The sequence below is a fragment of the Caloenas nicobarica genome, chromosome 9 (assembly GCF_036013445.1).
Source record: "Caloenas nicobarica isolate bCalNic1 chromosome 9, bCalNic1.hap1, whole genome shotgun sequence".
NCBI classification, from domain to species: Eukaryota; Metazoa; Chordata; class Aves; order Columbiformes; family Columbidae; genus Caloenas; species Caloenas nicobarica.
Window position 1 is genome coordinate 16,855,246 of NC_088253.1, and position 12,137 is coordinate 16,867,382.

At 46.8% G+C, this 12,137-nt stretch overlaps 1 protein-coding gene across 1 annotated transcript in view; it reads left to right on the plus strand.

The window, feature by feature from the left end:
- Positions 1-1,406: 1,406 nt before the first annotated feature.
- The window catches only part of EDC4 (enhancer of mRNA decapping 4), a 35,979-nt gene continuing 25,248 nt past the window's right edge, over positions 1,407-12,137 (plus strand). Inside the window, exons 1-7 of the mRNA XM_065641026.1 lie at positions 1,407-1,549; positions 5,661-5,817; positions 6,869-6,980; positions 8,107-8,206; positions 9,759-9,948; positions 10,991-11,138; positions 11,673-11,777. Of these exons, the coding sequence (XP_065497098.1) occupies positions 1,471-1,549; positions 5,661-5,817; positions 6,869-6,980; positions 8,107-8,206; positions 9,759-9,948; positions 10,991-11,138; positions 11,673-11,777 (891 nt within the window). The 5' untranslated portion in view covers positions 1,407-1,470. The remainder of the gene's footprint in view (positions 1,550-5,660; positions 5,818-6,868; positions 6,981-8,106; positions 8,207-9,758; positions 9,949-10,990; positions 11,139-11,672; positions 11,778-12,137) is intronic.

Below are 12,137 nucleotides of genomic sequence, written 5' to 3' on the forward strand. Positions count from 1 at the left end.
TCCACCACTTCCCTGGGCAGCCTGTTCCAATGCCCGACAACCCTTTCTGGGAAGAAATTTTTCCTAATATCCAATCTGAACTTTTCCTGGCACAACTTGAGGCCATTTCCTCTTGTCTTATCACTTGCTACTTGGGAGAAGAGACCAACATCCTCCATGCTACAACCTCCTTTCAGGTAGTCATAGACAGCGATAAGGTCTCCCCTCAGCCTCTTTTTCTCCAGGCTGAACAGCCCCAGTTCCTTCAGCTGCTCATCAGACTTGTGTTCCAGACCCCTCACCAGCCTCGTATATTATTCCCTGTTTCAAACACAGGACTGTTCTCCTGTCGCTGCTTCTATGCTATGAAAGTCACGCTCAAAATTAATCACGGGAAGAGACGAGCTCTTTGAGCAGGAGGCATTTTGTACGGTCACTGCCAGGCAAGGATCCTCATGTTTTAGCTCAAGATCTAAATGAAACCTGGCAGAGAAGGGAGGATCTAAGAATAGGTCTGGCTTATGAACCTTGCCCTGCAGAATGATCTGCTCTGAAATCAGGGTCGTCCTTTGAATAACGAGCTCAATAAGCCAAGAGAGAGCTTGCTTGAAAGTCAGGATCGAGGAATGATACACGTGGCAAGTGTTAATTTAAAAACTAAACAAAACGAGATTCTCTTAGGGCACTAAAGGTTCAAAGCAGTTACCTTCCAAAATTGCTCATGCAGATCCCTCTGGGGCTCTTTCTCCTGCCTTACTCTACGTGTTCACTTCTGGTTCCTTACCTGGAAGAGACAACCACCAGCGTTTCCAAATCAGTGTTGCTTAATATTTTTGGACATCCGCAGGTCACTTTTGGGGCCTGATACATCCAAAGGGATTTGCTGTCTCTTAACTCGTGTTTTACGCCCATGTTGACGGCAAGGACGAGCCTGAGCCCCCACAGCCACCTCGTGGGCCAGAGGCCTGTGGGGAGAGAGGCCAAAGCTGCCGCCGCTCAGAGGGCGAGGGCAGCTGTTTGGGGTTATTTCCCCCCCAAACAACCTGTCTTCACCCTTTATGTGTGAGACTTCAGGTATCGCACATGGCGCTGCACGCAGCCGATGGAAATGGTACCGGCCGTACGGGGGGCGCTGACACGGTGCCCCGCGGGGCCGGGGCCGGTGTGACCCCTGAGGCCCGCGGCAGCCGCCCCTCTCAGCGGGCCCCGGGCCTCACGGGAAGGAAGTGGGAAAGAACGGGGCGCCGGCGGAGCCCCCGGGCAGCTCCGGCCGCTCGGGGTTGCCGGGGCCGCCGGGTGGGATCCGCCGCCGACCCCGCCCCGCCCGGGGCCGGGCTGGCTCCGCCCCCGCCGCGCCCGGAACGCGCCGGCCCGGCGGTGGTTTCCGCCCGGCGCACCAGGCCCGGACCGGAGGCGGAAGCGTGGGCGGCGGGGCCGGGCCGGGGCAGCGCGCTGGCGGTTGTGCGGGCGGCGGGAAGCGGGCCGGGCCCCATGGCCTCCTCCTCCAGCATCGACATCGAGGACGCGACCCAGCATCTGCGGGACATCCTCAAGCTGGACCGGCCGGGAGGTGAGGGGCTGGGACTGGGGGTGCGCCGGAGGCTGCGGGCCTGGCCGGGGCGGGGCCGCCGCACAGGGCCGGGGACCGCGCTGCCCTGTCCCGGGACGGGGCTGCGGGACCCTCCTCAGCCGGTTGCCGCGGCCCCGCCGTCTGTCAGGCGGCTGCACGCCGGGCCCGTTCCCCGCTCGGGGCACCGGTGGCATCGCCCCCTGCCGGCTCCGTCCCGCCCGGGCCGAGGGGGATCCCGCTCGGCGCTGCCGCTCCCGAGGAGCCCGGGCGGCAACGGGGGCTGTGGAGCAGCCGCGGGGGGAGAGGAGCTGGCGGCCCAGCCGGAGCATCGCGTGTGGGAGAGGATCGTTCTGCTGGGCAGAGCGGGAGCAGGTGGGACCCGGAGCTCGCTGTGTGCGGGGCTCGGAGCTCGCTTTATCCGAGAGATATCGCTGCTGGGAACCGAACTGCACTGTCCTCCCACACCCAAATTTGCCCCCTGTTTTGAGAATACTTTGAGTTTTTCCCAGTGCATCTTGCTGGGCTCTGTGGATGGGGCTATCTGACCTCTCTGATCAGTGCCATGTTCAAACCTGATGAGAAAATGGCCTGGAGAAGACTGAGACCATAAATATTTTGCAAAAAAATTCCTTAGCCTCTGCGTAGAATTTATGCTCATGCTCTTTTGGAGGAAAAGGCAGGAGCAACTTAGCTTCCAAGTGTCTTGAGTGCCAGTACAAATGTGCCACCTCCAAAGCAACTGCCACATGTGCTGCCTTTTGCTTGGCCAAGAGGATGACAGGTTGGACGCAGGATTGTTTTGGGAGGCATGTAGAGACACATGAGGTGATGGGACAAACCTGAAGGAGCTTCCTTAGTTTTACTGCCCATAGAGAAACTTCTCCCTACTTGAAGCAGTTTCTCTTATTTCTGGAGCACTTACATGTTCCTGGATTATGATTCTTATAAGAAAATACGTTTTTCCTTCAGAGCGCGGTGCTCTGTACTTGAAAAACTGAAAGGAAAACTCAGTGCAGGGATGGGGAGCACTTGTTTCACAAGCAATTGCTGAAATGAAAGGATGTGTCATGGTTGGAGTTGTTTCTCTCAAGGTAACTTGACTTTCCCCTGAAGCAGATTCTCTCACTGGATGAATCAAAGAAGTTATTTACTGAGTATGGCTTATCTCTTTTAATTCTTCTCTCTTATGCATTCTTTTTATACCTTCTGTGTCAACTCTAGTGCACAAGAAGGCAGTTGAGAGGAAAAGGGGCAAATGCACAGTAAATTAAGCAATGAGGGACCTGTGGTTGTTCTCAGCAGAAATCACTGCCTGGGTAGTGGCAAATAGACTTGAAAGAAGAACAAAGAATGGGACATAACAAAATGAAGCGCAGGAGTATTTGTTTGTTAACTAAAAGCTTGTGAAAATGAAGAGCAAGAGTACTTGTTTGTTAACTGAAAGCCTCTGAAAATGAAGAGCAAGAGTAGTTGTTTGTTAACTGAAAGCCTCTGAAAATCCCATTAAGAAGTCAGAGGAAAGGGAAACTGGGGGATGCTTCAAGGCTTCTGAAAGAGAATAGAAACAGCCTCATGAATTGCATGTGTAGGGCCAGCCTTGTCTGACATAATGTTGCTGTGGTCAAGGTCCTCTCTAGCTCTAGTTTCTGTTATGCCCTGGGTTTCACTTTCAGATTTTAATACCCAGCAGGGACCAGTGTAGCTGCTTTCCAAGGTTACTGCTACAAAGAAATTTTTGCAGTAGTAGGTGCATGTAGGTTTGAGCAGCATTTTGTTACTCGTGTGCTGTCCAGGCAGGTGACAAGAAACACTACAGAGTTTACAACTGTCACAACACTTTTTTAGTTTTTCTGATGACTGTGAAAATGCAACCCAGCTCCTCAGTCTCTCTTGACACAGTTTTCTCCCAGTTTTGGCAAACATCACCCATTGCTTCAGTTGCCCTTGCCCTTTTTTGATGCCCTCAGCACAGGGGAGCTGCATGACCAGACCATGGACCTCCCTGCTGGGACACGCAGACAGGCTGCCAGTGCCAGATCCTTCTATCCATGCTGCAATCTCTGCTGATAACCGGGTGTTACATGGGCTCACCCTACTCGTGTGGCATTTGTCAGGGAAGTCACCGTTTAGAACAAAGTAGTGTCTGTGATGCAGGGGGGAGCAGAAAAAGTTCAGTGTCTTGGTTCTGATTGCTCCAGCTTTCCTGCTCTTCAAAAAGTTATGAAAACAACCGCACCTCCTTCCCTTTGAAGACATTGATCTACTAGTCTAGGTTAACACTTTGGTTTTGTTCCTGTACCTACTAAATGCTGAGCCTCTTCCATTCTTTTATGCCTTCAGGGCTGTGTGCAGGCAGCACCTGTGCTTGTCTGGCTCCCACTAAGACAGTGAAGGGCTCAGTCCATTCCTCAGCTTATGTGCACTGTTGTTGTGCCCATCAGCCTCTGTGGAGTGTTTCCTCCTTCCCTTTCCCACAAAACAAACATCACAGTCCTGCTGTCCATAAAAGAGCAGAGATACTTTTGTGCACCATTCTGTTGCTGCAAATAGAGCAAAGTATCATCTTTCTCTGGCAGCCTGGATGTTTTTTCCGTAGTGGATATTTTCCTGCTTTTGGTTGCGAAGGATAAATTGCAGTCGATGGAAGTTGCTGCAACTGGACAAGCACCCGCCATATGCTGTAGGAAGAAGGGGCGCAACTTATCTTGCAACAGCGAGCGCGACACAGGTGTGTGAGGGGGTTACAGGGTCTCATTCCCTGGCCTGAAGTTTCCTCGTGCTATGTAAGTGTCACTGCTGTTTTCTTCAGGCGGTGCGGGTCAGCTGAGGAGAGCAGCCGAACGCTCTCTGCATTGGGATACCCTGTCACTGCACAGCCTCTGTGTGCTCATGGTGTCGTTGCTGATTTAATGACTTTGTTCATAGGCAAGTTTTAAATATTCTTCTGGCAAATATGAAATAGTTACAGTTATTTCTGTAGGCACCAGCACTCGTCCTGATGTGTTAAAGCCTGTTTGGTGACTGAAAGCTTGTCTTGCTTTCAAAGGACGTGCCTCTTGCCCACGGTTATGTTTAAGTTTGTTACGTGTGCCAGTAACTGTGGAGCTTCTGGTGCTGGGAGCAGCCATTTTGCAAGAGCTCAGCAGCAGTTGTTACCTGGCAACAGTATACGAAATTTCAGTTTTCAAACCCAGAGAAAATTTCAGGCGAGGATTTTGCTGAGAGAGGAGGCTTTGACTTTGGTGTAGTGATGTGTAAGTGCAGATGGACAGGGCTTGCTCTCCAATGGGGATCGTCAACTATTCACCTTGCTGGTGAAATAAAAGGAAGAATCTCCATCACCTCATGTTTCATCTGTCCCCTTCTAAAAGCCTTCAGAAGGCACAGAGGCCACCAGACAGCTTGTGCTAGCCCTGATATCTGAAGGCAGGGCACTTGCACACCTCAAAGCACAGCTGAAACTCTGAACAAATGGTGGCTTTACGCAGAACTTGAGTGTTGTAAACTTCTGCATGACTAGTCAACCAAGGGAAAAATATGGGAATCCCGTAGGCACAGCTGCAGAGTTTCATAGCAAAGTTACCTGAACACTGGGACTTTGAGGTCAAGTCTCAGTAAGAAGCTGGTTTTGGAAAGTAACAGCTGTATTATTTCCAGCCAACCCCAAATGGTGCAGCCAACCACTGTGTTGCTGGACTTCGGAGATCTCTCTGCAGGCATGAAGGTTAGGAACGACCTTTCAAAAACTCTTTGGTCTGGCACCTGGTTCAGTAAATCTGAATTAACAGCTTAGTCTTTCTGATCCAGGAGTATTTGCTCCTTGAACCTGATAAGTTCCTGGTACCTATTCTTTGGTGTTTTTCTGGTCTGCTGGGATTGCTTCTGTAAGAAAAGAGCTATGACTTCATTTGTTTGTGTGGAGATCAATTTCTTATATGGAAGGTCTCTTAGACATCCTTTTTGGAGAAGAACACTTTTCCCAGCCAATTCAGCATATTCCACCTGACAGACCAGTAGAACCTGACAAAAACTATCTGGAGGCAGTGTATTTCACACAGTGCTATTTCTTTTAAATGAATATTGTGCACAGTTGGTCTTTTTTTCCTCTTAGGTTCAGTGAATGAGAACCAGAGACCGTCCAATTCGTATAACGGAGACCTGAATGGACTGCTGGTGCCTGATCCCATCGTGGCCGGAGATGGACCTTCTTTGGCCAAGCCAGTCCATCGCAGCATCTCTCTGGGAGCCCTGCAGGAGAAGCAAGTCATGTAAGTTTTGTTGAAGAAAGGCTGAGAGTGAGTAGAAAATGATTAAAAATTAGTTTGGTGGGCCTGGACAAACACGCTGGGAATCCGACAGTGAGTTTTACATTGAGTTCAGGTGACGGTTTGGAGTCCGTGCTGTTGGTCAGAGCTTTTGTAGGCTTTGTGAGGCTGATGCACGGAGCTGGCCATCCTTTCTGCTCAGGAACTCAAGAATATCAGCAGAACTGTTTAGAGAGGAAGGGAGCAGGACTGGCCACGTGGCGGACATTGCAAGTTGGGATGGTGGTAAATTAGCAGGGCTCTGAGTGAAGCTTAGTGTTCTTATGGAGACTTCCAGCTGCACTCCTTTGGGGACCCAGGTTACCCGAGGGGTAACTTGCACTAGTTCACAGTACGGTCCACCTTGTGCTCACTGAAGTATTTCTCTCCGTGTAACTTAAAGCAGGACAAATGGTTCTGAGCTGAATTTCTACCCAGCTCTCTGCTGAGTTGTGCATCAGTGTATTTTGGACAGTACATGTGCTTTTACTGCTTGTATGCAAGAGAACATATGCATATAGAATACTTTGAATTTGTCATGGGACTATTAATACAAATCCACATCAGTCTAATTAGTGTAACACTTGCCTTCGTACACTGACTCTTAACATCAGAGCTTTTTAAGTAGCTTTTTTTGGGGTTCTCTGGTCATAGTTTTGAGAAGGGATGCCCTGAGAACCATGACCAGCATGCACTGGTGTCGATGAGATTCAACTGGTTGGCTTTGGTCTCTTTGTACTTTCCAATGCTGAGTCAAGGCTACTTTAACCAAATGTAGGTCTGTGCTCAAGTCAAATAGGCTAGAGGTTTTTAAGCTGAACAAACCAGGTGTTTGAGGCTCTCAAACCTGTGGCATATGGGGAAGGGAGACTCTTAACTGAAAGTAGTTTCTGTTCTCAATTTTTCAGTTCAAACCTCCTAGATGCACAGATACTTATGAATAGCAGATATCTGACCTCTCTTCCTGTGAGTCCTGTCTGATTTTTTTTTTTTCCCCCCTTGTTTTTCTTAAAAGCTGCCTTTCCGGTGATGACAGCTCCACTTGCATAGTGATATCAGCAAAAGATGTGGAGATAGTGGCCAGCAGTGATTCCAGCATCACCAGTAAGGCCAGAGGGAGTAACAAGGTAAGGAGCCAGAGAAAGCATAGTTTTGTCTCTTTTTAGTCGCATCAGCTCATGCTTGAACACATTAAACAGAAATGGCTATCTTCTTTTCTGTGTTGTGTGAGCTTGTAATTACATGGAAGTTTGTCAAAAAGCTTAACAAAGGGAGAAAGGTCTTTTGTAACTGTTTGTTACTGTTATTCCAGTGTCCGTCCAAGTTATCTTCTAATTCTCAGGAGTAAGTTCATGATCTAAGCTGTAGGTTCTGAGGAAAGGGCCCTTCCTTCACAAACAAGATTTTCCTTCTGATTGTTTCTTCACTGGAAGGTCTTCACTATGGAGGGAGGGTTGCTCTTGATAGTTTGCTGGCCTCAGTCCTACTGAGAGCTCCCCCCAGCACATCAGGGCTGCAGAAGAACCCAAATGCTGAGACTAGAACTGGTGCTGTATCAGAGTGCTAAGACGTGCTCAGAACCAGTGCTAGTAATTGGGAGAGGGAACCGTGGTCTTCATCCTCTCAGCGCTTTTCCGTATTATATAATTTTGTTCTTTGATGTGCAATGAATTAAGGGACCTCAGAAATTGTAAATAAATACTGTACCATGTTATCAATGTTTTTCATAGATGATACTGAAGAGAAAAATGAAAGGGAAGGATCGCTGCCATAACTTCCACAGTATTTAATTCTTTGCTTGCAGAGACAATGCTTAGTAAATAAAACCAGGACTCTCAGTTTCTTGGAAAGCAGTATTGAAACCAAAAAAGCAAGTGCCCATGCAGCAAATGTGTTTCTGTATTTCAAAAAAGTTTCCAAGAACTGGGCATCCAGCCACAGTGCTAATAAAGAGGTAAAGGCTGCTTTGCTGTACTTGCAGGGTCAAGTGTTGTTCTGCAGAATGATAAATTCAGTGGGTGTCATTCCTTCTTGCAATAGAAGAAAATATTCATCAGCCTCCAGAACTTTTAATGTTCAGGGCTCTGCTACCTGGTATTCAATATGCAATTCTTCCTACCAGCTGCTGCTTCCAACAGTTCCTATTAAGCATTACAGATCTTCCCTGGAGGAAATAATATATTTTGCAAGTTTGTTCCAGGAAAAAGTTAATTTGAGGCACTTCTCATGCTTTATTTTCTTTCTCTTGAGCAGGTGAAAATACAGCCTGTTGCTAGATATGACTGGGAGCAGAAATACTATTATGGCAATCTGATAGCTGTTTCAAACTCTTACCTGGCTTATGCCATTAGAGGTGAGATACCTTCTTGTCTTTGATGTGATTTGTATTCTTTTGCTCTGTGTATTTGTAATAGAGGCAAAGTTTACATCAGAAAAAGGTAACTGGCAATAATTTAAACACTCTTGGAATACCAATATCAGTGTGCTGTTGTAATATGAATATAAGTGAAGCTGGAGCTACAAGGGAGGGAAAAGTTGATGGTGTAGGAGAGTTTCCACGGAGAAGGAAAGTTTTTCTGATATGTGAAATAAAAGAAATAGAAGGACTAAATGGAGATGGAGGAAAAGTTGAAGGATTGTATCAGTTTCATTGGATAGTAAGCTGATGTTCAGATTATTCCTCTAATTAAATACTTATGCAGTAAATGAGCTTCTCTGTAGCTAAGCTGAGAAACAGCCCAGTGGTAATTTGAGCAGTTTGGGATGGGTTTGCCTGCATAAATTTAGAGTTGAGTTTAAGGCTAAATTTAGAGGAGCCAAAGAGCAATGCAAATGCAGTGTGTTTTGCAGTAGGAAGGGAAAAGCAGAACAACGCAGGGAAAGATTGTTTCACAACATACCTGAAACAAATGAACACTTTGCTCTCTGTGATGTCTCTGCTTTCATATAACCACACGGTGTACAGGGCTCCATCAGCTCTCCCCTTCTTCTTAGTTCTAGCACCATTCAGTTTGTCTGGCCTTTTATGTAGTCTACTACTCTGCTTCTGTGTTTTTTCCTAACTGAGGTTATTTTAGAGGAGCCTTAGGGCATCTCACCCTTTTTTTAAAGTATCAAAGCTTGGGTGCAGTAACACTACAGAAGGCTGAGTGGTCTGCTAGGGCTGACTTGGGCATCAAGAAGTGGAAATAATATGGTCTTCATAAGACTGCCTGCATTATAGCCATGTTTGTCTGAAATGGGGAAGTTGGAAACTTTGCTTGGTGTGTGCATGCTCTAAAACATGTTCTTTTCAGTCACACAAGCCAAAAAGTAGTGCTCTTTGCCAGGTGACTGCTTATGCTTTTTAAATTCCCCTTCCAGAAGATGTATTTGAGCTACCTGCCTCTCAGGGATTCCTTTGCTCCACTTACTGAAAATGAAATTGCAGTTAAAATTGATTCACTGTCACTGGAGGTCAGTCCTGGAGGTTTGGTAGCTTTGTCATGAGCTCCGGATAAAGATTTAGGCCTTGCGTTTAATGAAGGCATCTTTGATGAGAATAATCCCAAGAATCACAAGAAGTCAACTTGTATTGACTTTTTAAGTAGAGCAACTTAGAATTTGAGGTGCTCAAGAAATTGTAGAAGATATGGGGAATTAAGCTGCCCTTGCAGGGCAGATGAAGTACTTTTTGATGCTGCCGTTCCAGTCTTCTGCACCAAAGCTGCAAAGTGCAGGGGATATTTGTGCGTGTACCTTGGATTCTGAAAAGGCTTGTTAACATGGTACCTGTTGATGTGGGTTTTCAGTGTGCTGTCAGTGACAGCTGATGGGTGCTGGAAGTGCTGATGCCTGGAAACAAAGGGGTCCTGTGGGGAAACCACACAGATAAATGGTGACTTCTCCCTCTCTCTTTTCTGCAGCTGCCACTAATGGCTCCGCTATGGTGCGGGTGTTGAGCGTCAGCACTGCTGAGCGGACCTTGCTGAAAGGATTCACAGGCGGTGTGGCTGACCTGGCTTTTGCTCATCTCAACTCCAACCAACTGGCCTGCCTGGATGAGGCTGGCAACCTTTTTGTCTGGCGCCTGGCCATGGATAAAGAAAAAATCCAGTATCTTGTCAAAATACACCTCATATCAGTCTTTGTGTAATGGTTAGAGGTGAATACAACCTCAAAATTGTGACTTATTTCCTAGCCTTTCCGAAATAGCAGCTTGCAGGGGGAAGGTCGATGGTTCTGCCCCGTGTAGAGTATCAAATCAGTCAACCTGTACCTGTGTTCAGCATAACCATTACTTGAAATCACATGTAACTTGAAAACCTAGGAGTAACACCTCAGTGTTCCTTCTGGTCCAGGCAAAAATAGTGAGAAGTGTCGGTCTGTACTAGCTGGCATTACACATCGACAGTGTCACCTTGACCATGTGACAAGGCTTTTTACTCACGTTTGTCTGGTTCTAGCTCTTTTCTTGAGTTACTTTTCTGGGAAAGAGGATGTAATACTTTTTTCCTGCTCACTAACTTCCTTCCAAACCTGTCCCCACTTTTCTTTTGGTGGTCCTGAAATTTGTTTTTAGTGTTTGATTCATTGCCGCAAATCTTTTAATTGCTAGGAGTGACTGCTTAATGCTTTTGGGAAGCATGTCAGTCTATGGGATGTGTCATGTTAGGTTGTGACTTCTTAATTTCAATCGTATACCATCATTTCAAAAGCACCTGAAGCAAGGATGTTTGTAGTTTATCGAGATCTGATCTGTATGGGTGGACCAGAGCACTCAGCCTGGGGCAGTGTGGTAGCTGTTCTGTCTTTCTATGGTAGTGTTGTTGCAATGCTAGATGAAATAATTTAATCTGTCCACCAGCGGTCACACGGATTGCATGTTCAGATGTGGCTGTGCACTCCTGTACTGCTTATGCTGTCCCTGTCTGCAGCCTGCAAGAGAAAATTATGAGAATCTTTTACCTTTTGTAAGCTTGACCTCTTCTGCCAGTGATGAAACGCTAGCTTGTCCGCTTTCTTAGCAGAATCCTTTTACCTGATTTCTTTTTGAATCTCAATGATCTGAAAAAACTTGAAGTTTAATAGTATTTACCAGAGGACCAAGCCTGAATAGTGTCCACAGTGTGTTACGTTCCTTAACGATGGTGATCAGAGAGGAGATCTTGGTTAACATCAAGCGACCTGACAATACTCCCTTGAATACCTCTCGAAGAATCATCTGGTGCCCTTTCATCCCAGATGATAATGAGGAGAGTGGTGAAGAGGGAAGTCAGACACTGGCATTGTTGCATGAGGACAGGGTAAGGAAACTTTGCTTTAGAAATGCTGTCCCTTATTACCATTAGAGGGAGAAAATCTAATGAAGGAAGGAGCCGATACGGTTACAGCTCTAAAGACTCCTGTCTAGTTTGTGCTGGGGATCCTCCCATAATATGAGATGTGGGGATTCCTCTCTTCCCAGGAGAGGTCCTGCTGATCTTTCTCTAGGGCTCAGGAGGAAGGAAAGTGATAACTTCTGCTCACTGTCAAATAGCAAAACCACTAGAAAATGTGGAGAGCCAGAGGCATCACTTGTCTGTTTTGGGCTGAGCCAGTTCCCAAGGGAGTGGGCTTGGTGAGCAGCAACCACAACTGCCAAGAGCAGTTCCCAGTACTTATGTAAGACTGGGTGCCAGAAAAGCATCTAATGGCCAAGTTGGGTGGAGATGGGAAGGGTTATGTCACATACTTGCTGTTGGACCGATATGCGAGGATATAAAATAAAAGAAATTCTCCACTAGATCAGACCAGTAGTTGTAGAAATAAACCTGTGTGCCCACTTGTTTCTTTTCCAGGCAGAAGTGTGGGATTTGGACATAATCCGAGCAAACAACAGCTCGTGGCCAGTGGAAGCACCCAGCATCAAAGAAGGCTTCATCGTAGTGAAAGGCCACAGCACGGTATAAGCCTGTTTTGCTTTCTTTATTGCCATCGTGTAGGTGATCGCTACAGATCACTTTGGTTTTCTGTAGGTTATAGTGTCTCAGGAGCTGCAGTTCTTAGGACAGTTGGCTGTAAAAAACCAAACAAAATAAACAAAACTGTTTCTTACCCATCCACACTGTCACGCACCATCTACTGGCCATGTACACACACACTTGGTAAGGAACCTTTGTTTAAAGAGCCAAGGTGAACATGTAGCTTTGAAAATGGCTCTTGAAAAAACTTATCTATATTTCCAAGGGCCTGTTTGACAACCTGGGCTGTATTTCAACTATTTTGTGATATCTCCTGGTAAATAGAATGCTGCTGTGGTTTAC